The sequence below is a fragment of the Bufo bufo genome, chromosome 5 (assembly GCF_905171765.1).
Source record: "Bufo bufo chromosome 5, aBufBuf1.1, whole genome shotgun sequence".
Lineage (NCBI taxonomy): Eukaryota > Metazoa > Chordata > Amphibia > Anura > Bufonidae > Bufo > Bufo bufo.
The window spans coordinates 509886319-509912319 of NC_053393.1; the positions used below are offsets into that span (position 1 = coordinate 509886319).

The window sequence follows — 26001 nt, forward strand, 5'->3', positions numbered from 1 at the left end:
TCCATTTTGTTGACCAGGACAGGCCTTGTTACAATGGATCCGCAAAAAAACGGATGCAACCCGGACATCATCCTTTTTTTTGCGGACCGCGAAATACATACGGTCGTGTTCATGAGCCCTTAAAGGAGTAGATTTTCACAAGGCAGGTACGGTTATGTTTCCAGACTTTTACCCTATATGGTGGTATGTTTACTTTGAAATGAATTATGGAGGCAACAGACCCCCTTTAAATATGAGCCTGTATATGTCTGCTTCCAGTGCTCGTCTATGGTGGGCCTGTCCTAATTCTGGGGGGGGGGTTGTTGGATATTGGCAGATAGCCTTACAGCCAATGTTGACACCAGTCAGTCTAAAGTGAAAGAAAACAGCAGAGTTCAGGGGTCACCGGGCACAAAGCCTGAGAAAGTCCATTACTGCGTATACCGCAGTTAACCGTGAATATACAAAACACACAACTGTTTACACAGCACGCGGCGGCCGGACACCGGTATAACGGCATAGCAGTGCGCGGCTTTTCCATCTGTTGTGTAAATTGTCTCTACAGAATTGATAAAGGACAGGATACACCATAGGGTTGTGCAGAGGATGCTTATGGAACACTTTAGCCCTGGTCTGAAGAGCTTACAGTTTATTCACTTTTCGCGGTCAAACCTCAGACATATAGGAGAGTATACATTATCTACAATTATTATAATCAATTTGTATATATTAATAATACAGCTTCTGCATTTTTCAAACCAGCACCTGGATCTGAATACTTTTGTAATTGCATGTAATTAAAAATCTAATATAGCGACCCAGCTATTCCCTGAAATCTATCTGTAGAGCGCCCCCTGCTGTTTGCTCTTTTTCTAATTTCTCTGTCCTGCTCACTGAGACGGAAGCACATGATCAATTCCATCCTTCAACTGCCACCAGCTTTAGTAGAAAGGACACGCCCCCTGAGAAAGGACACACTCCCTGAGAAAGGACACGCCCCCTGAGAAAGGACACGCCCCCTGAGAAAGGACACGCTCCCTGAGAAAGGACACGCTCCCTGAGAAAGGACACGCTCCCTGAGAAAGGACACGCTCCCTGAGAAAGGACACGCTCCCTGAGCTGCCAGCTTAAGAAAAAGGTAGAAGAGCAATTGAAGCAATGAACGGGAATATTTCTAAATCCCTGTGAGGTACAGGGCTGGTTCTAGCTTTGTTAGACAGATCGTCATGTCCTATATGATGTCCGATTTTCTTGTGGCACCCCTTGCCTGGAAGACATTACCAGTGTTGCCTGATATTTGCGTAGTTGCTAACAGCCTCAAATTTGCAGGGACTGACCTTAATTTTCAGAGACAGTTCCTGGAAAATTTGGGCTGTGCTGGGACAGAAAACAGGTAGTGCTTTAGGAGCATTCCTGGCACAGGACTTACATGCCCCGAATTTACCAACCACAATGTTGGTAAGTATGAATTTGCAGTCATCCTTCAAATAAAGTGTAAGTACTCATAGGTCTTATTGATCAAAGCAGACTTAGGCCTCATGCACACGAACGTTGCTTGGGTCCGCAGCTGAGCCACATTTTTTGTGGCTTGGGTGCGGACCCATTCACTTCAATGGGGTCGCAAAAGATGCGGACAGCACTCCGTGTGCCCTTCCACACCTGCACTTCCGTTCCGTGGCCCTGAAAAAAAAAAAATAGAACATTTCCTATTCTTGTCCGTTTTGCGGCATTTTTATTATGGGTGGCCCGTGCTGCTCCGTAAATTGCGGCACCCGTGTTTTGCGGATCCACAATTTGCAGACCGCAAAACACAGCGCAGTCATGTCCATGAGCCCTAACGACTTATGCACACAACCGTATTTTTTTGTCCATGTCAGTTCCATTTTTTGCGGCCCGTATGCAATTACTCTGTGTGCATTCTGTTTCTGTATGTCTGCATGGCCGTTCCGCAAAAAAAAAATAGGATAGGCATTGTTGCAAAAAATAAACGGATGCAATAACGGACAGATTTACCATTAGACAGTGTTGGTAAATGAGGCCCCATGTTTCCTACTTTGTAATACACTCTACTGTCTATAGATATTTGTAGCAGATGGGGCAGTGCTTCCAGAAATGTTTGATGCATGCTTATTCCTGACTCTCTGAAATTCATTTTGAATGAAGGGAACCTTGGTGTCCTGTTTATTGCAATATGGGCCTGTTTTTTTTAAAGAGGTTTTCCAAGATTTTAATACTAATGATCTTTCATCAGGATAGGTCATCAATATCAGATCGGCGGGGGTCCGACACGATCAGCTGTTTGAGCTTACCATGTACAGCGCCGTACATTGTATAGTGGCTGTGCTTGGTATTGCAGCTCAGCCCCATTTACTTGAATGGGACTGTCCCGATCAGTGTGAGGGAAAACTCCATACTGAACACAGGAGGGAAGGGGAACAGTAACTGGGCCTGGAAACTAGGGAAGAAACAGGTCACCTCCTAGACAACCCTAATCCGGGCCCTAACTATCTATCAATATGAATAGACCTTGAAGGTAGAAATATTCATATGCAGGATACCTAGGACTTTATATCCCTATAATGCCCTGGAAAAGGTTAGGACCAGAGACAACCCATTCCTCCCAAGATGGATGAATGGAAGTCTCTGTCTCAGGCCCAGATATAAACAACAGGGAATATAACAAACACAAACAAACGCGACACTTAACTTCTGTAGAGACGGATGAACTGGAACACCAGAGACAACCTCACACCAGCTCAGCCAAACCCAAATGAAGCTATCTACCGCATAATCAGAAGGGTGGGGTCAGACTATAAAGGGTAGAAGTGATGACCACTGAGCAACAGCTGAGAAAAGGGAAGTGGTCATTAACCCTATCAACACTGAATCAAGAGAAATCAAGGAGGCTGTTAGATTCCTCCATGCTCAGCCAATCTCCTTGATTTCCTGACATCAGTCACCTGAGGGACCGTGACAGGGACACAGCTGCTCCTAGGCCATATGACTTATATACGGTGACGTCACTGGCCTGGATAGAGGCTGAAGCCCCCCTTCTCCCCCCCAGACTGCCGACTCTCTTCAAACAGTTGATCGGCGGGGGTGTTGGAAGTCGGACTCCCGCTGATCTGATCCTGATGACAAATCCTGAGGATAGGTCATGAATAGAGATGAGCGAATTTACGCTTATGAAATTCGTTTGCGATTGGTTTACTGGTAAAAGCAGAATTGCGTTATGGATTCCGTTACCACGGACCATAACGCAATTCCATGACGGAATGCCTTTAGAGGCATTCCGTTATTCATTCCGTCATAATAGAGGTCTATGGGCTGCCTAACGGATCCGTCCCCTGCATAACGGAAATGGGACAGATCTGTTATGCAGCCTATAGACTTCTATTATGGCAGAATGATTCTAAAGGCATTCCGTCATAGAATTGCGTTATGGTTCATGGTAACGGAATCCATAACGCAATTCTGCTTTTACCAGTAAACGAATCGCAAACGAATTTCAAAATATTAAAAATTCGCTCATCTCTAGTCATGAATATCAAAATCTCGTACAAACCCTGCACCAATGGTATGTCGGCCCCTGCAGCTTCTATTTTGCTGTACGTAAGCTCATCTATACAGCATGCATGCTGAGTATATAGCGACCACACTGCCGACACTGTGCCACGAGAGCTGAGCTCTGCAACAACAGTGTCAATTGTAAAGTTTACAGCTAAAATAAAGCAAAAAGTAAATGCTAATCCCGTAGAAACCTCTACTTTCCTGTGCAAAGAATTATAAATTCGGCAATTTTGCTTTCCCTGAGCCAAAGGATCTCACTTGTTTTTGGACGGAGGAACACAGGCGAATCTCTGCACGCCGACACCTGATATCCACAGTATCAAATGATGGAATTCTCTTAAAGGGTCCCCTAGAGTCGTGACGCAAAGGGTTAAGTATTACCAGATAAAGCCGCACATAGCGTATCCATATATATATATATATATAGCACAGCTTCGAAAGCTCAGACTCCGAGCTCCTCTAAGACTAATCCTGTTACTCACCATCGATTTGCCTGCAACTCGGAGCCAGAAAAGGTCGAGACTTGTGGACCACGTTTTCTTCCTCCATAACAAACAGCTGACGGCTTTTTCTCAACAAAACTTTAAAAACAGGAAGAGGTTACGGAAAAAACAAACAGCATTCCAGCCGGGATCTGTTCACACTCCCAGGAAGAAGAAGAAGGAGGACTGAGGAGCTGGAGGAGAATCGGACTTGGCTGCAGCTTCTGCCGCTGGTACTGTCCCAAGGAAGCTCTCAGTGAGGGCCCCAACAGGTGATGGGCTTCTCTGCCCCCCACTCCACATATAGCTCCAGTCACTGCCGCGTTATGAATGGAATCACTTCACTGGAGGGCAGGATTGGGCTGACTCACAATCCTGAGAGTGATATGAGTGTTTCTGTAGCCGGAGAACATTGCTGTCTTGGTTTTGTATTAACTTGTGCACTTTTGATTTCTCCTTCTGTGTTCTTGACCTACTGACCCTTGGCTCATCCCTCCTCACTGAAATAAAATTACCACCCACACTCGTGAAAGATACAGCATTATTCAACCATAAAAAGTTTCAAAACTATGACTTAAATGTTTTTTTTTTTTGGCATCCCCCTTCCCCCCACACCCCTCAGTTTGACATTGCTGCAGCCAATTGCTGGCTGCAGCAGTGACTGGTTCCCCTTGCATCATGTGGATTGGTCATGTCACACAACGGGGCAGGTCACCGCTGCAGCCAACGGATGTTGACAGCGGGGGAGCCAAGCGAAGCAGCCGAGGCCAAGGGGTAAAGGAACACTCCTTTTGCAGGTCTGCCCGGTGTGGGGGGAGGGGAGTTGTAAACTCCCATGCCAGTTCCCCGAAAGGTGGCCAACCCCTTTAAAATAGTTTTTAAAAGGATAGGCCATAAATGTCTAATAGGTGGGGGTCCAACCTTTAGGAGGACAGCACACATTCAATCTCTGGATCTGGCCACCACCGGCTCTGCCTTTCAGAGGTAGAACAATGGAAACTCTGTCTTGTTGGGGTCCTAGAAATGAATATGTGAACACGCCATAAATGTCTATGGTGGCATAACCCCTCTTGTCCATTCAGTTACTTAAAACCTATCTCCACCCAAGATTTAAAGAAAGTTTTTGGGACTTAAAGGGATTCTCCGCTTTGGACAATTCCGACTTGCTGGAAAGTCCTCTTGACAATAAGCTGATGACAAAGTCTGGGGACACAGCTGGGACATCCAGCATTCAGCTGTAATTCGTGGGGAAACTTATCAGTAAGTGTTCAGATTACTTGCAGCGCCACCACAGGGACAGTGAAGCATTACACCGCGACCATTCAAATCAATGGGTTATCTGCGTGTGCAGTCCGGAAATCACGCTCTGTAGGTGAGTGTGATCCTCCATTCTGGATGCTGCTCGCCGTGCAACGAGCGCACTGCATTATACTGATTTATAATGCTATGTGCCTCTGTATGACCTTACTGCTACAGGATCACACTGACATAAAGCTGTCACTATCGTCCTGTAGAAGTAAGCTCATGCAGAGTCACACAGCATTATAAATCATCCTGAACAGAGGACACAGTCTATTAACCCAGAATCCCCTAATAGGGTATATGACGTGTGTTTCTAATCTGGACATCCCCTTTAAAGAGGATGCCCTGCCAAGAAAGAAAAGTAATACCTCACTGAGCCCCAACCACCCTGGTTCCCAAGTCTCCTGCAGATCCTTACTTTCTTCCCCATATCAACAAGGGCATGTGACTGCTGCATTTAGTCATTGGCCACAGCAGTGACCTGCATTGAAGATGCTGTGGCACTTCCTTCATTCATTCTTGATGGTTACAATTCTCATACAAGGCACAGAAGCTTAGTGGTTACAATACACTCTAAGTGGTGCTATAATTTCGTTGCCACAGCAGTGACCCACAATAAAGGTCCCATGGCACTTCCTTAATTTACTCTTGAGGGTTACAATTCTCATACAAGGCACAGAAGCTTAGTGGTTACAATACACTATAGGTCAGTGCTGGCGAACCGTTTAGAGACCGATCGCCCAAACTGCAACCTAAAACCCACTTATTTATTGCAAAGTGCCAACACGGCAATTTAACCCGAATACTACAGTCCAATATAGAGTATCTTCCATGTACTTTACTGTTTAGCTATAATAACCTGCCTGCATTCAGTGCACTGCCTGTGCTGTTCATAGTGTGCCCTGCACTGGAATGGCAGGACAAGTCTAAGGCATATTCCTATGCCTTAGACTTTTTCCAGGACGTGGGTGCCCACAGAGAGGACTCTGAGGGCTGCCTCTGGGACTTGTGCCATAGGTTCGCCACCACTGCTCTAGGTGGTGCTATAATTCGGTTGCCACAGCAGTGATCCACAATGAAGGCCTCGTGGCACTTCCTTCATTCACTCTTGATGGTTACAATTCTCATACAAGGCACAGAAGCTTAGTGGTTACGAATACACTCTAGGTGGCGCTATTCCTCGATCACTACTCATTTCTGGTGATGGGGAATACATGGAACATTCTAGAATATAACTTGAACAGTACTACTAATAACTTACAGCAGGCTAGTGTTGGCTTCACGAATACCCCAGAAAAGTGCTGCCTTCACACTGACCTCTAGACCTTGTCAAGTTATGATTCATTGATGTAGGACTTATTATTATGGTTATTATTAACAAGATGCAATACCTCTCCTGAGCACTTGGTGTGCTGTTATCACAAAACTTCTCCATGAGGAACAAAAATATGAGCCAATTTTATTAGCGTTGTTTTCAATCTCCGCCTAGTGGTACAAATGTGTAAGCACAGCAATTCAATTTTCTGCTCAGAAACACAATAACGACACATACCCTGGCATTCGCTCCTATTCTATAACACAGCATACAGAATAAAGGACGTCTCCAGGGTTAGTCTATTTTCTTACTCCTTTAATAAATTTGCTGATTTCACATTGGAAGGTAAATGCAGCCATAAAAGGCTGGATATTTCCATAGATGCCTAATGTATTGCGGAGCGCAGTACTGTGTAAAGCTCCTCGCAGCATCGCGTCCAGTTCAATAAAGAAAACACTCGTCTGCATCGAGGACAAGCGCTCAGATCTAGCCGATGATGATATTAAGTTTGGTATAAATTCTATTTCGGAAATAACAGCAGCGCAAGGGAATGTTATATGCAAGAATACCACCGGTTATTAACCCTGCTCTACTCAAAGCAAAACACCGGTCATTTCACATATTAATCCTTTAATTTGGGTCTCAGATGTTGGCCGGCCTCCCAGAAAGACGGATACAGAGAATTTATAGAAAGGAGGTCAGGTCACGGATAACTGGATCAGGCGCCTGTTACCTGCGCTCAGTCTGTGATGACTGACACACTTTCCGCAGGTCCTGGGCTAAGACTTCTGCCATCGTAGAGAGGTCCACGCAACTAGACCCTCCAATTTACAGTCTTAAACTTTCATGCAAACTTGCATTTTTTTGTGTGGATCTGATGCAGACCAATTCATTTCAATGGGGCCGCAAAAGATGCAGACAACACACACCGCATACTGTTCGCGTCCGTATGTCCGTTCCGCGGCCCCGGAAAAAGAGAGAGTGTGTTTTATTCTTGTCCGTTTTGCAGATAAGGATAAGACATTTCTACAGGACAAAAAAAAACCGGCGTGCACACGGCCGGGATCTGCATTTTGTGGAACCACGATTTGCGGACCGCAAAACACGCATGGTCGCGTGGATGAGGCATTAAGCTGCAATACCTCAAAATAGGAAGCCGTAATACCCAAAACCACTGTACAGAACTGGTACCGTAGCCACTTATTAAATGCGATTGCCATGTAGCCTGTGACATGGAATTAACAAAAAAAAGTGATTAAGACACATAGTTAGGGCTCATGCACATGACCGTATGTATTTTGCAGTCCGCAAAAAACAGATCCGCAAAAAATACGGAGGACGTCCGTGTGCATTCTGGATTTTGCGAAACGGAACAGCCGGCCCCTAATAGAACAGGACATGTTCTATTTTTTGGTGGAACAGAAATACGGACGTATGGAAACAGAATGCACATGGAATAACTTCAGTTTTTTTGCAGACCCATAAAAAAATGAATGGTTCCGCATATGTTCCGCAAAAAAAAACGGAACGGACACGGAAATAAAATACGTTCATGTGCATGAGGCCTTACTTAAAGAGAACCTGTCACCTCTATGATATGTCTGGTTTAGTAACTACTTGCATTTGCCTTGTAATAGCAATTCTGGAGCATCTATTCTTATGACTCTTTGTTGTGCCGTTCCTCTACTATTCCTACTAGAAGTTCATGAATGAATTGCCAGCACTCTGCAATGGAGGTTCAGACAGTTGTCACCAGTTGGGGGGGTGTCCCTGCACAATCTGACACTGGCAACGCTGATTCCATAATGTCAGACTGTGTAGGGTCACATCCCCAACTGGTAAGACAGCTAATAATGCATTCATAACTTCTAACAGGCATAATAAAGAATGTCACATCCTACAGTCATAAGAAAAGAGGTTTCCGAATTGTTATTACATGGGGAATGCAGCTGAGGAGGGGAGAGGTCCTCTTTATAGAGGAGGGGAGAGGTCCTCTTTATAGAGGAGGGGAGAGGTCCTCTTTATAGAGGAGGGGAGAGGTCCTCTTTATAGAGGAGGGGAGAGGTCCTCTTTATAGAGGAGGGGAGAGGTCCTCTTTATAGAGGAGGGGAGAGGTCCTCTTTATAGAGGAGGGGAGAGGTCCTCTTTATAGAGGAGGGGAGAGGTCCTCTTTATAGAGGAGGGGAGAGGTCCTCTTTATAGAGGAGGGGAGAGGTCCTCTTTATAGAGGAGGGGAGAGGTCCTCTTTATAGAGGAGCTGTCGCCTCTCCTGACGTCTTTTATACTGTAGTAGCTACTCACATTCCTCGTAATGAAATATCCATTTTGAAGCATCATTTCCTATACTGCCTTTCATACATGTTGTGCCATTCCGTTCTTCGTTCTATTTGAAATGTAAGAATAAGCTGACAACTGGGTGTTACCATTGCCCTCGTCAAAGGGGCGTGTCCCTGCACAATCTGCAAGCGATCGCACTGATTGGACAGTGTCAGACTGAGCAGGGCCACACCCCCAATGGGTAACAACCTATGGCAAATCAATTCATAAGCTTCTAGTAAGGCCTCATGCACACGACCGATGTTGTGTTCCGTGTCCGTTGTTCCGTTTTACGTGATTTTCCTGCGGACCCATTGACTCGGATAATGCACCGTTTGTCATCCACGTCCGTGATCCGTGTTTCCAGTCCGTCAAAAAAATATGACCTGTCCAATTTTTTTCACGGACAACGGTTCGCGGACCCATTCAAGTCAATGGGTCCGTGAAAAAACACGGAGGCACACAAGATTGTCATCCGCGTCCGTTTTTTTTCCCTATTATTAGCAAGGCAAACTTGACTTCACTTTTCATGTACGGTGATCCTCCAAAAATCAAGGAAGACACACGGAAACAAAAACGGAAACGGATCACTGAACAGCTTTTTGCGGACTGCAAAAAAATACTGTCGTGTGCATGAGGCCTAAGAATAACAAAAGAACTATACAAGACGGAGTGTAAAGTATAGACGCTTCAGAGCTGTTATCTCATGAAGAATGTGGTTATTTAGGCCTCTTGCACACGACTGTATGCCCTCCGAGATATACGGTCCGTGAGCGGGCCATACGTCCCGGAGCGGCATATGAGTGCGGGACAATATTCCCGCGGGAGGCCCAACGTGCACAGCATCATTGTAATCTATGATGCTGTGCGCTCCCGTGCGCACAGTCAATGTTGCTCTGGGACGTATGGCCCGCTCACGGACCGTATATCTCGGAGGGCATACCGTCGTGTGCAAGAGGCCTAAATAACCACATTCTTCATGAGATAACAGCTCTGAAGCGTCTATACTTTTTTTCTTCCAGAATTTATGCGCACGGCTGTTTGTGTTGTACAGGGTGGGCCATTTATATGGATACACCTTAATAAAATGGGAATGGTTGTTGATATTAACTTCCTGTTTGTGGCACATCAGTATATGTGAGGGGGGAAACTTTTTAAATTGGGTGGTGACCATGGTGGCCATTTTGAAGTCGGCCATTTTGAATCCAACTTTTGTTTTTTCAATAAGAAGAGGGTCATGTGACACATCAAACTTATTGGGAATTTCACAAGAAAAACAATGGTGTGCTTGGTTTTAACGTAACTTTATTCTTTCATGAGTTATTTACAAGTTTCTGACCACTTATAAAATGTGTTCAATGTGCAGCCCATTGTGTTGGATTGTCAATGCAACCCTCTTCTCCCACTCTTCACACACTGATAGCAACACCGCAGGAGAAATGCTAGCACAGGCTTCCAGTATCCGTAGTTTCAGGTGCTGCACATCTCATATCTTCACAGCATAGACAATTGCCTTCAGATGATACGAGATGTGCAGCACCTGAAACTACAGATACTGGAAGCCTGTGCTAGCATTTCTCCTGCGGTGTTGCTATCAGTGTGTGAAGAGTGGGAGAAAAGGGTTGCATTGACAATCCAACACAATGGGCAGCACATTGAACACATTTTATAAGTGGTCAGAAACTTGTAAATAACTCATGAAAAAATAAAGTTACGTTAAAACCAAGCACACCATTGTTTTTCTTGTGAAATTCCCAATAGGTTTGATGTGTCACATGACCCTCTTCCTATTGAAAAAACAAAAGTTGGATTCAAAATGGCCGACTTCAAAATGGCCGCCATGGTCACCACCCATCTTGAAAAGTTTCCCCCGTCACATATACTAATCTACCACAAACAGGAAGTTAATATCACCAACCATTCCCATTTTATTAAGGTGTATCCATATAAATGGCCCACCCTGTAGATTTCCTCTGCCTTGTTTCTGGTACAGGATGAACCTGACTCACTTGGTCATACCCTGTCGGCCATACTGCGTCTAAGGGCTCATGCATACGACACGGGTACGCAAAAAATGCGGATGACATTCGCGTGACATCTGTATTGCATCCGTTTTTTTTTGTTGTTTTTTTGCGGATCCATTGTAACAATACCTATCCAGGGACATGTTCTATCTTTTTTCCGGAACGGCCATATGTAAACAAAATGCACACGGAGTCATTTCCATTTTTTTGGTGACCATTTGAAGTGAATGGTTCGGCACCCGGCCCGCAAAAAAGGGTTATGGAAAACAAATACGTTTGTGTGCTTTCTAAATACAAAATGAAACAACTTTCTAAATGGTCTTCATGATGCAGGTCTTACTGATTTGCTGTTGTAGAGTATATGCAAGTCCTTGACAGAGCTGCTGGTTCTGCAGAGGGTCTGCTGTCTGACCAGGTCTCCTTAAGGGGATGCTGGGTCACCTGGTCAGACAGCAGACCCTCTGGTCTCTCAGGCCTCTCTGGTGGTCACTGGAAGTAAATCCATGTTAGTACATCTATAGCATGTACATGTTTGCTCTTGTTTATAGCCTTTATTCTTTTGGATGGTGACATCATCCAGAGGAGGTCACCGGCTTCTACTTTTGCTTTTACGCGCCTAAGAATATTTTCTTTTACGGAAGAGAAGTACCATTGAGAGGCGTTAATGCGCGTCAGCTATGGATTACACTGACATGGCAGGAATCTTGTATTTCAGGATGGCTAGTAGTCTTAAGAAGGTGAAATTGAACACATATGCCCGTGTATACTTAACTATGGAAAGTTCCCAGCATTTTCTCACATTCACTGTTCTTTTATGATGAATTCTAGATTCTTAAAACTATTCACTTTGTTCATAGAAAGCAAAATAAACAAATGAAAGGGAATCTGTCACCAGCGACCTCCCCATCATATGCATAGGCACATAGCTGTGTTTCACCTGTTCATCCAAGACTCCGCTCCTGTGTTATGATACTTTTTCTTACACTAATATACTAATTAGGTCTTTGGTGCAATGAGCGTATCACCATTGCTCTCTGGCTGGCCACAGAGAGAAATAGAGCTTGGGTGCAACGAGAGCAATGGTGACACGCTCATTGCACCAAAGAGCCAATTTGCATATAATACTTGGGATCGGAGACGCAGATCAAAAGAAAAGACTTCTAATTAGGTAAACCACAGCTGTGTGGGTCGTTGGTGACAGATTCCCTTTAAAGACAAATCAACCACAAATACTTGTAGGACATTTTTGGAATACCACTAATGTAAATCGAATGCCCACCTATCATCATGAAATTTTTATGTACAAAATACTGTGTGGATTTCTGCTAGTGCTCTGTTTTTCTGCTCTAGATCTGCAAATTTCCTGCAGAGACATTGATTTAAAGAAAATTGCAAACTGAGTGCCTGCCTTTGCCACTAGAGGGAGCTCAATGCATACAGCTTTATTACTGAGTTCAACGTGTAACTGTACGTAATAAGCTCCCTCTAGTGGTGGCACTAGGGAGCCAGTACTGTGAATCAATGTCTTTATAGGAGATTTGGAGACCTGTACCAGAAAAACAGACACATGACCACTTTTTATTGAGAGGCCTATCTCTAAAATAGACCATCAATATTTCATTGGCGGGGTTCCTTCCTTCGGGAACCCCACCGATCAGCACAATAAAAAAAATGGAATGATGAGGTGTAATACCAGACACAGTCAATCAAATAAGACAAGTGCTGTGCCTGTTTAAACAATAAAGGTAATTTGGTGCTCAGGGGAACACCAGAGCACTGTCATTGGGCTGATCAAAGATATCAATTGAATTAAAGTGGTTCTCCATGCTCTCCAATATTGATAACCTATCCTCAATATCAGATCGGCAGGGGCACGTGCCATCTCCCTTCTCTCTTCCTGTTCACCGCTGCGGTTTATGGCAAAGCTGCAGCAAGCAGGAAGAGATACGGGTGCGCACTGTGAGGTGGAGAGAGAAATACGGAAAAGAACAAACAGCAGGTGGCGCTATACAGATACTTTTTTTAAAAATAACTCAGCAGCAATACTAATACTTTTTAATTATCTGCAATTACAGAAGTAATCAGATACAGGTGATGCTAATATGAATATTTTAATTATTTGGCAGGTAATGGGAATCTTTTCATTATTATAATATTTGCTTCCTTTTTGTGGATACATGATTTCACGGTGCATCGACCAACTTCAAAATAAAAAGCCCAGTGTCCTCGGAGAAGGCAATATTTGGTGATTTATGGTCCTTCACAAATATTTCCCTTCTTTTTCAGCGCTCATTATTATCTTTCTGATAACCTCTGGTACAAAGATTACAGTCTACTAAAAACATTAATCACCCACAGAACTACCGGGCCGGAAGAGATAAGTGATGTATGGCATGTAGGGTGTTTTCGTGGGGCGGATTGGATTCCATTTCGAACATGCTCTAGTGATCAAAGGTAACATATGCCTTTGAATTAGAAATGTACAAAGACTGAGTTAATGATAGGCAGCCATAATGAATAAGCCACAGATGCAGAGGTGACGAGATCTTATGTACTGGAGTCTGAAGCCTTGGGAACGAGGAACCTAATGAGGAGCTTTCATGGTTGCAGTTTTGGAACTAAGTTTAAGGGCTCATGCACATGGCCCGTATTTCAGCCCGCATACGGCGGGTCCGCAAAACACGAGCACCGGCGATGTGCATTACGGATCACGAACCCATTCACTTCAATGGGTCCACAATCCGGGAGATGCAGAACGGAGGCACGGATCGGAAGCCCACAGAAGCACTACGGAGTCCTTCCGTGGGTTTACTGTACGTGCCTCCGCACCGCAAAAAAAAGAAGTGCATGCACTCCTTTGTTGCGGTGCGGACCGTCGGATGAGGATCACGGACCCCATTCAAGTGAATGGGACCGCGATCTGCATGCGACTGCCCCACGGTCGGTGCCCGTGCATTGCGGAAAGCAGTTTGCTGTCCACACCACGGGCTCCGCCAGCACACGGTCGTGTGCATAAGACCCTTAGGATGAGTCTGCAGACATAAAATCAGACCTTAAAAGGCTATGTACACCTATGGAGGCAATTTTTTTTTATGATTGATTGATCATGTTACTCATTTTTACTTATTGTTACTCATAAACACTTATTTAAGCCACATTCTTATTAGTAAGACAAGAACTGATCTATAATGAGTGGTTATAACATCAGAGATAAAGGAGCCCGTCTGTTCCTGGTCTGACGGAAAAGACAGAAAATCCAAAGGGTGCTTCTAGAGCATCTCAGCTCTGTACAGAAAAAAGGACTCCATATTTTTAATATAGACCAATTAAAAAAAATATTTTTTATCTCAAAATGAGTACACAATGCAATAATTAAAAAAAATTGCCCGCAAAGGTGTACATAGCCTTTAAAGCTTAAAGGGGTAGTCTCACTTCAGCAAATGGCATTTATTATGTAGAGAAAGTTAATACAAGGCACTTACTGATGTATTGTGATTGTCCATGTTGCCTCAAGCCAGCAAAGGAGACAATATGGACAATCACAATACATTAGTAAGTATCTTTTATTAACTTTCTCTACATGATAAATTTGCTGAAGTGAGGAGACAACACCTTTAACTGATGACATGATAATAATAATAATTATTATTATAATAGATTTCTGTTGTTTAGACTGCTATATAGCAATAAAGAGGTTCATTGTCGCCTTCAAGACTAAAGCTGGAGACAGCTATCTCTACCGACACCCCCATACACGTGCACACTGGGCTCGGCATCTCACTCACCAAAGCGACGCAGCTCCTTCAAACAGCTGATCGGTGGGGATGCCTAGAGTCAATGAGGTATTGATGACCTATCCTGAGGATAGTCCATCAATATTAAACACCCGGACGACCCCTTTAAAAAAAAGGCTGCTGTAACTTACTTTCCAGACCCATCTACAAGATGAAGCTGGAACATAGATGGTTGACATACGATGGAACGTAGAACGTCCATAGTTTATAGAACAAACATAATCATCATGATTTATGACCAACATTATATTCCTAACATGGAGAACCTGACCTACTGTTTTACAACCCTAGATCGATTTTCTTCTTTTCTTCCTCACCAAATCAGTAAGGCATGATGTATATGAGAAGTGTTTTATGTACAAACTGCAGTCATCTCCTCCCTTTGGCAGGATCAGAGCTACACATATGGCTACATGAATAATTCCTCATATTCAGATCTATGAGGAACGTACTGTCCAACATCTCCATAACATTTCCAGTGACACTTCACTGCTGGATAGCTTTCCCAATACACATGGTACACATGCGGAGGATTTGCCAGTGTCTTCAAGCCAGAAAACCACAGGTAGGAAAATTTTGGCGGAACAGCAATGTAGCTCCAAACATTGCGTGAAAGCACATACTGCTAAATCGTCACGCAACAGGACAACCCAGGACAATGGTGGTTGTCCAGTCTCTCCAGTAACAATTAGTGTTTGCAGAGGGATGCTACAATATGGGATGACTGGCAAGACAGACCACACGCAAATGAAGGAGCATGCATTCAAGAAAGCTTTTTTCCAGTGTGAACAACACTTTTTTATACTGGAAAGTTGAAAATGGGTGACATGCATGGACCTATCACAAGGGCCTGTCTAAACGAGCAGTTACGCCGGGATCTAATGCATATGTGATCTCAGGACTCTACCCTAGTGACATATACAGTTGTGTTCAAAATAATAGCAGTCCGACATCACTAACCTGATCAATCACTGTTTTTGGTAGAAATAATATTTCTACATGGCAAATAATTTACTAGCAGGTGTAGTAGAGTAATAGAAACCCAACAGACCCAACAGTCATGACATGCATGCTGATGATTCTGTGTAATTAAATCACTAATTGAAAGGGGCATGTTCAAAATAATAGCAGTGTGGAGTTCGATGAGTGAGGTCATTCATTCTTTGAAAAACAGGTGGCAATTATTGCCCTTATTTATGGAAGGAAGGCAGCAAATGTTGTACATGCTGGTTACAGTGCATTTCTCTCTGAAATTCTGAGGAAAATGGGTTGTTCCAGACATTGTTCAGAAGAACAGCGTACCTTGATTAAAAAGTTGATTGGAGAGGGGAAAACATATAAAGAAGTGCAGAAAATGATAGGCTGCTCAGCTAAAATGATCGTAAATACTTTAAAATGGCAACCAAACCTAGGCGAAAAACTACCATTCTAATGGATAGTAGAATAGCCAAAATGGCAAGGACTCAGCCAACAATCAGCTCCAGGAAGATGAAAGAAGGTGTAAAGTTACCTGTGAGTACTGTTACAATTAGAAGACACCTATGTGAAGCCAAGCTATCTGCAAGAAGCCACAGCAAAAGTCCCACTGTTGAAAATAAGTCATGTGCTGAAGAGGTGACAATTTGCCAAAGAGCACATTGACCGGCCTAAAGAGACATTTTGTGGACTGATGAAAGTAAGATTGTTCTTTTTGGGTCTAGTGGCCGGAGACAGTTTGTCAGACGACCCCCAAACACTGAATTCAAGCCACAGTGCACTGTGAAGACAGTGAAGCATGGTGTGCAAGCATCATGATATGGGGATGTGTCTCATACTACGGTGTAGGGCCCATTCATCTCATACCAGGGATCATGGATCAGTTTGAATACATCAGAATACTTGAAGAGGTCATGCTGCCTTATGCTGAAGAGGAAATGCCCTTGAAATGGGTGTTCCAACAAGACAGCAACCCCAAACACACCAGTAAACGTGCAACATCTTGGTTCCAGACCAACAAGATTGACGTTATGGAGCAGTCAGCCGAATCCTCGGATCTTAATCCAATAGAAAACTTGTGCGGTGACATAAAAAATGCAGTTTCTGAGGCAAAAGCAAGAAATAGAGAAGAACTGTGGAATGTAGTCCAATCATCCTGGGCTGGAATACCTGTTCACAGGGGCCAGAAGTCGGTTGACTCCGAGCAACACAGATGTCCAGCAGTTCTCAGAAACAGCGGTTATACAACTAAATATTAGTGAAGTGATTCAAAGGAAAGCGAAATCTTCAAACATTTTTCAGTAGATAGTGAATATTTGAGTTTGTAAAAAATAATACAAAACACTGTTATTTTTTTTGAACAGTCTAATATTCACTTTTCTTCAATTTTTTTTTTTTTAGAGGAACAACACAAATGTGATATATTTTTCTTCATGTTTTGATTTGGAATAGAATGTGTAGTGTTCCCAATGCCTTTGTGTGTATGGAAATAAAAGCTATTAGAAGGATTTTGAGCTTTATTCACTTTTTAAACACACTGCTATTATTTTGAACACAACTGTACCAGGGAAAAGAAGAAGGATCTAGCATGTTGGATTTCATCATGTCCAACCATTTCGTCCCACAGGAGATAGGTTGCTGTCATAGGGATGTAGCCATTGCTTATTCCCCTCTGTACATTGATTACAAATTTCTCAGAGCGATCGTGCTTGTGGTGGAGTTGGGAAAAATAAGAAATAAGCTTTCATCCAATAGTTTTTTTGATACATACAGCCACCTTAAAGGGTTGTTCCTATCTCATAAATGATAGATTATTACTTGGTTGGGAGAAAGATTGTGAAGGGGTCAAAGGGGTTAGTGATATGGCCCTTTTATTCTCAGAATCACGTAGGGTCCCAGGGGTTGGACCCCAATGATTATAAAGTGATGGCATATCCTAGCAATATGCCATCACTTTATGACATAGGAATACTCCTTCAAGACTCATAACCTATATAGAGGCATGCTATGGCTTATGTGGTTGGAGGAGAAAGACATCTAGACCTAAATACTCCACCTTACTAATTCCTCTTTCACCATAGCCAAAAGTTAGCTAAAGGTTAGAGTGGGGAAATCTTTCTGACCCCCACAGCAGAGCTGCAGTGCTAAAGACTTGTAGAATGAGCTAGCAGAATCCGCATCACCACGTCTGTGACGGTTCTCCTTCATCCAAGTCATGGTATATCGGTAGTAATAAGTCAGAGCAAATGGACAAGATATTTCGCTAGACATCAGACTGTCTTTCTCAATATAATGGCTTGTACGAGAAGGCATGAAAAGAGGTGGAGGGGTGAGACATTTATTGTCTGCCACTTACAACGCTGTTCTAACACCTCTCCTGAGGCAGTTTAATCAGACCTAATAGCTTCAGTCATGCAAATGCATCTTTCCCTCATGACTGAAGCCAGAGTCACCAATATTTAATGCTTGACAAAGGCTGGGATACAGCCGAAACGTTGCTGCTTGATTTAATTGCACACTTTCTATAAAGTCTGACCAATAAAGGATTCACTGGAGATGCTGCCGCTACCTCTCTTCATTTACTATACGGTCGACTGCTGAGGATCTGCGGTCGTGGCTCGGCTGTTGCATTACCGGTGTGGCCATTTATGTCCGTGGGTGCTGCTCTACACACACTTTTGTCCAGTATTTAATGCTAGAAATTTCTCATACAAGCTGTGTTATAATGGTATTTTAGTTATTCTTATTGGGTCTTTCTCTTTAATTATATAAAGATATTCCTTTTAATGTAGTGGGTTAGTATAACATACACTGCGTGCAGAATTATTAGGCAAATGAGTATTTTGACCACATCATCCTCTTTATGCATGTTGTCCTACTCCAAGCTGTATAGGCTCGAAAGCCTACTACCAATTAAGCATATTAGGTGATGTGCATCTCTGTAATGAGAAGGGGTGTGGTCTAATGACATCAACACCCTATATTTGGTGTGCAGAATTATTAGGCAACTTCCTTTCCTTTGGCAAAATGGGTCAAAAGAAGGACTTGACAGGCTCAGAAAAGTCAAAAATAGTGAGATATCTTGCAGAGGGATACAGCACTCTTAAAATTGCAAAGCTTCTGAAGCTTGATCATCGAACAATCAAGCGTTTCATTCAAAATAGTCAACAGGGTCGCAAGAAGCGTGTGGAAAAACCAAGGCGCAAAATAACTGCCCATGAACTGTGAAAAGTCAAGCGTGCAGCTGCCAAGATGCCACTTGCCACCAGTTTGGCCATATTTCAGAGCTGCAACATCACTGGAGTGCCCAAAAGCACAAGGTGTGCAATACTCAGAGACATGGCCAAGGTAAGAAAGGCTGAAAGACGACCACCACTGAACAAGACACACAAGCTGAAACGTCAAGACTGGGCCAAGAAATATCTCAAGACTGATTTTTCTAAGGTTTTATGGACTGATGAAATGAGAGTGAGTCTTGATGGGCCAGATGGATGGGCCCGTGGCTGGATTGGTAAAGGGCAGAGAGCTCCAGTCCGACTCAGACGCCAGCAAGGTGGAGGTGGAGTACTGGTTTGGGCTGGTATCATCAAAGATGAGCTTGTGGGGCCTTTTTGGGTTGAGGATGGAGTCAAGCTCAACTCCCAGTACTACTGCCAGTTTCTGGAAGACACCTTCTTCAAGCAGTGGTACAGGAAGAAGTCTGCATCCTTCAAGAAAAACATGATTTTCAAGCAGGACAATGCTCCATCACACGCGTCCAAGTACTCCACAGCGTGGCTGGCAAGAAAGGGTATAAAAGAAGAAAATCTAATGACATGGCCTCCTTGTTCACCTGATCTGAACCCCATTGAGAACCTGTGGTCCATCATCAAATGTGAGATTTACAAGGAGGGAAAACAGTACACCTCTCTGAACAGTGTCTGGGAGGCTGTGGTTGCTGCTGCACGCAATGTTGATGGTGAACAGATCAAAACACTGACAGAATCCATGGATGGCAGGCTTTTGAGTGTCCTTGCAAAGAAAGGTGGCTATATTGGTCACTGATTTGTTTTTGTTTTGTTTTTGAATGTCAGAAATGTATATTTGTGAATGTTGAGATGTTATATTGGTTTCACTGGTAAAAATAAATAATTGAAATGGGTATATATTAGTTTTTTGTTAAGTTGCCTAATAATTATGCACAGTAATAGTCACCTGCACACACAGATATCCCCCTAAAATAGCTAAAACTAAAAACAAACTAAAAACTACTTCCAAAAATATTCAGCTTTGATATTAATGAGTTTTTTGGGTTCATTGAGAACATGGTTGTTGTTCAATAATAAAATTAATCCTCAAAAATACAACTTGCCTAATAATTCTGCACTCCCTGTATACAAGACACCTATTGTTCTGAAAAGGCTGCATTCCTGAGTGGTTTGATAGGTTAGGACATGCATACTGCATACTGGACATCCTGAGTAGGAGGAGCCATTAAGTTGGAAAACTTCTTTGCAAGAGTCAAAGCTCATGTCATCTGACTATCTTTCTCTCTGTATTACCATGGGGCGTCGGCCATGTACCTTGTTGGTGCCGTGGCAACGGGACTTCAACCCAATGTTACAGGCCAGGTGATTCTTACCTACTTTTACTCTGTATGTGATTTATTTGTAACTTTAATGTCTTTAATATATTTTATCACATTTAGTAAATATTTTTATTCACTTAGCCTTGTTAAGCCTATTTTATTCTCAAATCTTTGAATTCAAGGTAAAACACAAGCCAAATGAAAAATCTAGTCAGATAACTAGCGAAACCTCTTTATGAAAAATATACAAGTCCAGTTGCTCTGACTTGTTACTATTGGTAATCCTTATCACCTTTAAGCTATTTTTTTTTTAGTATCAATACGTATTACATTGTACTATAGCAGTGCTAGCTTTAGCAGAACCTAAAAGACATACAGTAATGGCAGGCCTGGGGGCCTTTCTGGGGGCCCTGGCAACCCATTATCACCTCATAATCATGTCATGATAGTGTCTATGGGGTGACGGAGGGGGGCGACCTCCCTTTGTTACACCTCTTAGATATCGCTACTGGGATTTGTCGAAGTCTGATGTCGGCTATATCTTACACAGAGTATTTGTCAGGGGTTAATGGCAGGCCCAACATTATGAATCTGATTTCTTGTGACTGCCCTATTTTAGGTTTGCATTGCACACAGTTTCCATTTTCTAATTCACCAACATTTTAGCCAATTTGTCTCTAAAAATGAAGATCAACTTCAATGATTACCACAAACCTACTGCATCCAACTTCAGCTTGTTCTCTTTAAGTCATCCTAATGGTTTCTCTCTTCAGGATATCGGTGGCTGATGCCACATTGGTGATGAGAATCACTGTACAGTCCATCCCTGTCACTTTATACATAATTTATTTTTGATGAACTATTTTATGGAGAGAGAGGCACGCGGGCTACAAGACTCCATCCATGTGACAGGGATGAGTGATATGATGGATGGCAGCAATGCAGAGTGCTTAATGGATGGAGTATATCAGAGCAGACAGAACGGGCTACCGGGGATGAGACTTCTGGCAGCAAAATACTTACCAAGGGCTTCTAGATTATTTTTCATCAAGAAGGAAAAGTTACTAGATTTTACAGCCAAAAGCAAGTGTTTCGATCAGGGATATAAAGGTTTACTATAGGACTGCTAATAAAAAAATGTCTGCAGCTGGTGTTTATAGCTACACTTTAATGTTAAATGACCACAAACCTGAAATATATAGAAAGATAGTGGTCATTTGGTCCTAAAACTACAACAGACCTGCCCCCCATACTAGGCTGCTCTTAAACAGCCCTTAAAGAGCACCTGTCAGCAAGATTAATCCTACTAAACCAGGCATATCACCTGTTAGGGTTGGCCCTGCTGAATAAAATGATACCTGTCTTGTGAAAATCGGTTGTGGCGTTCCAAAAAAAGAGACTTTTATTGTTTATGCAAATTAGGAATGCAGAGCGCTGAGGGGCGGGGCCAAGCCTTTCAGTGCTAGTCACATGCCTCAATGAAGCCCTCTTTTACATAAAGAATTAAAGTCTTGGGAATTCCACAACCAATTTTCATGAAAGAGAGGTATCATTTTAATCAGCATGATCAACCCTACCAGGCATTACGTGTGATCCTGCTGATAGGTGCTCTTTCAAGGAAGCCTGTCAGGCTGAACATGTAGGCCTATATGTGGATGATATAGAACAGGAGGAGCTGAGCAGTTTCGTGGGAAAACATTCAGTATAAGGCCTCATTCACATGACCGTATTTTTTGCGGATCGCATGCAGACTCATTTATTTCTACAGGGCCGCTACAGATGTCATTTATACATTTAAATCTCTGCTCTTTCTATGCTTAGGAGACCAGTCGGCAGTGCTACTCAGTGACTTACAAACAACTGTCAATCACTTTGTAGGACCGCCCACTGGACTCCTAATCATAGAAAGATAAGGGATATAAGTAAATAAAATGCAACTTAAACTGCATCTATGTATGAATCTGCTCAGCTCCTCCTGCTCTATACTATGCTGCCTGCAGCTCAGATACCATGTTCCCTGTGACATATTCCCATAAAAGGTGTTTTCTAATGCACATGAATACCATCAATACCATGCAAATGAGGCCTGCAGTGCACTGAGGGGCGGGGCCTAGACCCTCAGTGCACCTCAGCTCCTCAGCTTTCCAGTGTTGGCCACGCCCATCACTTCACTGAAGTCCTAATTTGCATAAAGAACAAAAGTCTTTTTTTCTCGGGAATGCTACATCCGATTTTTTACAAGGCAGGTATCATTTTAACCCGCAGGATTGACTCTACCCGACATACGGAATAGGGTTGATACTGATGACACATTGACGCTGCAGTCAGCAAATTATAGAGCTGAAGGAGCTGAGCAGATTGATATATTGTTTTATGGGAAAAGATTCAGTAGAACTTGTGATGAATTTATTTAAAATCTCTCCTTTTTCTGGGCTTAGGAGTCCAGTGGGCGGTCCTACTCAGTAACTGACAAACAGCTGTCTCACTGAGTAGGACCGCCCACTGGACTCCTAAGTATAGTGCTATATTATAATTTACACAGAATCTTTGCCTATAAAACCATATATCAATCTGCTCAGCTCCCCCTGCTCTATAACATGCTGCCTGCAGCTCAGACACCATGTTCACTTTCCCATAAATAATATTTTCTAATGAACATGAATACTATTAACAATATTGGCAATGCAAATATTAACATTTGTTTCCATTTGAAATAGTTAAAAAATTTGCATTTTTCCAAGTCCCCGGCATATCTGCTCTTAGTTGGCAGTCCAAATTGGATACTGGATCCGAACATGAGCTGCTATTCATTCTTTGGTCATGGAGGATCAGATGCCAACCATAGAATCTGCATGTGGCCAGCTTTCTCCCTCTTGAACATGACTTTCTACACCCCCCCCCACACACACACACTGGTAACACTCATCTGGACCTTCATTGCAAACTGCTAGCAATTAATTCATAGCTTCTAGCAGGTATAATAGAGGCATAGTACAACATATAGTCATAAGAAAAGATGCTCCAGAATTGTGATTACAAGGAGAATTCCAGTATTTACTAAAACAGACATGTCAGGAGAGTGGACAGGTCCTCGTTAAGGGCTCATGCACATAACTGTACTGTATCCGTGTTGTGTCTGTTTTTTTTTTTCTGACCCATTAACTTCAATAGGTCCGTGGTCCACATTTTACGGCGAAGAATACAACATGTTCTATTTTTTGGGAGAAACACGGACGCAGATACAAAATACAGTCTAGTCTAGGGATCAGCAAACTCCGGCACTTCAGCTGTTCTGAAACTACAACTCCCAGAATCCTCCTTTCACTTCTATGGGAATTAGGGTACTTTCACACTAGCGTTTTTCTTTTCCGGCGCTGAGTTCCGTCCTAGGGGCTCAAATCCGGAAAAGAACTGATTAGTTTTATCCCCATGCATTCTGAATGGAGAGTAATCCGTTCAGGATGCATCAGGACGTCTTCAGTTCAGTCTTTTTGACTGATCAGGCTTTTCAGAAAACCGTAGCATGTTGTATTTTTACCTCCAGCCAAAAATCCTGAACACTTTGACTGAACGCCGGATCCGGCCTTTTTCCCATTGACTTGCATTAACGCCGTGTGTTCAGTCAAACCGGATCCGGCTTTTGCATGTTAAACCCGAAAAATGTGAAAAAAAAGTTAAAGTCCATAAATGGCGGATTCGTTTTTTCCAATGCATTTTTTTTATTGTGATCAAAATCCTGATCAGGATTCAAATGTAATCCATTTTCACACGTTTTTCTGGATCCGGCGGGCAGTTCCGGTGTCGGAATTGAACGCCGGTTTTAAACAACGCTAGTGTGAAAGTAGCCGTACAAGAACAGCCGAGTAAGTTTGCATGCTGGGAGTTGTAGTTTCACAGCAGCTGGAGTGCCGAAGGTTGCTGATCCCTGCTCTAGTCCTTTAATTTAACCTAAAAAAAGTAACAAAAAGTTCAGTATAATAAACCAAGTACCACCTATTGTCTAGGATAAGCTTCCTTTGCTGATCTTGATAAAAATAAGTTACAAAAAAAAAAATTCCTTACCAAGTTCCATGACTTACAAGAAAAAAGATGCAATCCTCCCAGGAGGAAGTCATCTAATGCATTCTTTATACAAAGGAAGGAATGTAGCACAACATGCGACATTCAGGAATCTGCTGTGTTTCCAGTCCACTAATTGGTAAAGTACCAGAACGTTCCTGCCAAATAACAACTAATAATTCGCATGAAAATGGACGAGCGTGCTGCTTGAACAGATAAGAAGAATAGTTTGCTGTAATCTGAACTGATGCCAATCACTGCATTTGGCAGTCAGTCAGGTATTTTGGGTACAAACATCAGACAGCTGTGATTTATAGGATCCTGAGATTTACAGGGTAATAAAAAAACATATGCTTCGTTATTTGTGAGATAGCAAACACACATGTATGGCAGTATACATACAGTGCATATATCTATCTATCCATCTATCTATCTATCTATCTATCTATCTATCTATCTATCTATCTATCTCATATCTATCTATATATCTACGCATTCATCTATCTATGTATGAATCATATGCATCTATCTATCCATCTACGCATTAATCTATCTATGCATGTGTAACGCCCCCCGAGTGGCATTACCACTCCTACACCCTGCTTCTATCTGTGTATGCTAATATCATTTCATCTATTCCAAGTCCTCCACATTGTGCATTTCCTATTTCTATGCAACTGTATATGTTCAAATGTAATTTACCTGGTTCACCAGTAGGTGGCAGCAAGCATGACAGAGCTACAGTTAGAGAGAATGGAAGCCTTCTTTCCATTCTAACCCTCTCTCTAAGGAAGGGTGGAGACTAGTTAGTTAGACAGTCCTAGCTTACCCCAAGCTAGGTGAAGGTGTGCAGGACCATGTCTCTTCGGGACGTACCAAAGCCCAAACCAAGCAAGCCAGAGCACCCTAAGCTCAGCTGGACATGGAGGCAGAAGCTTGAAGCCTCACAAGCCAGGAAGAAAGTTCCCTGGTATAAATTAAGGGACAGACTACAGAAGGAAAGTGCAGCATACAGCTAAAGCAAAGTTATTCAGTCAGCCTGTCAGTACAGCAGAGCCAGAGACCAACCGATGACCGATATAGCAGAGTTGAGTTTGTTTGCCTGCCAGAGTTGATGCTAAAGCCTGTAAACCATTTGAAGAAACGTTTATGCAAAGTAAAGCTGCTTTTCAACTTCATCACAAGGTCTGGACTCAATTTATTCTTCATCCCACCATTCAACTACCCCCTTTGTCTGCTTGAGAGCCAACACCTGGGGTTCCAGCATATCCATGTAGGAGCACCGTGACACGTGCACAAAACATTAAGGGACATTATAGGCCACCCTATAGGTTACCCATTCCTACACCTGGGTACCAACACCATTTCTTAAAGGGACTCTGTCCCGTTGTTGCTTCATTGCAACTGGCGTCACATAACACTTACCTTATCTTAAAGGGAACCCTTGCGGAACGCGCCTCTGTTGCATTTGGCATCGCAAACAGGATTTACGTGTGTGTCCTTGTACCACAAAATCTATAGAACAGGATCTACTTTTGCGCCTGGACTTCAGAAACTACAAGCATCAGCCAGTAACTATCTCCAGGTGGCGCACGTTGGCGTACTACCTCTTGTGGAT

At 42.9% G+C, this 26001-nt stretch overlaps 1 protein-coding gene across 8 annotated transcripts in view; it reads right to left on the reverse strand.

Annotated features, from left to right (window-relative positions):
* Positions 1-26001, reverse strand: part of KIAA1217 (KIAA1217 ortholog) — a 445177-nt gene that overhangs the window by 317922 nt on the left and 101254 nt on the right. Inside the window, exon 1 of one of the 8 annotated variants that reach the window (XM_040434415.1) lies at positions 4032-4434. The exons of the other annotated variants lie outside the window; for them this stretch is intronic. Coding sequence (XP_040290349.1) covers positions 4032-4098 — 67 coding nt within the window. The 5' untranslated portion in view covers positions 4099-4434. Of the gene's footprint in view, positions 1-4031; positions 4435-26001 lie in introns of those variants that run through there. 8 annotated transcript variants of the gene reach the window in all.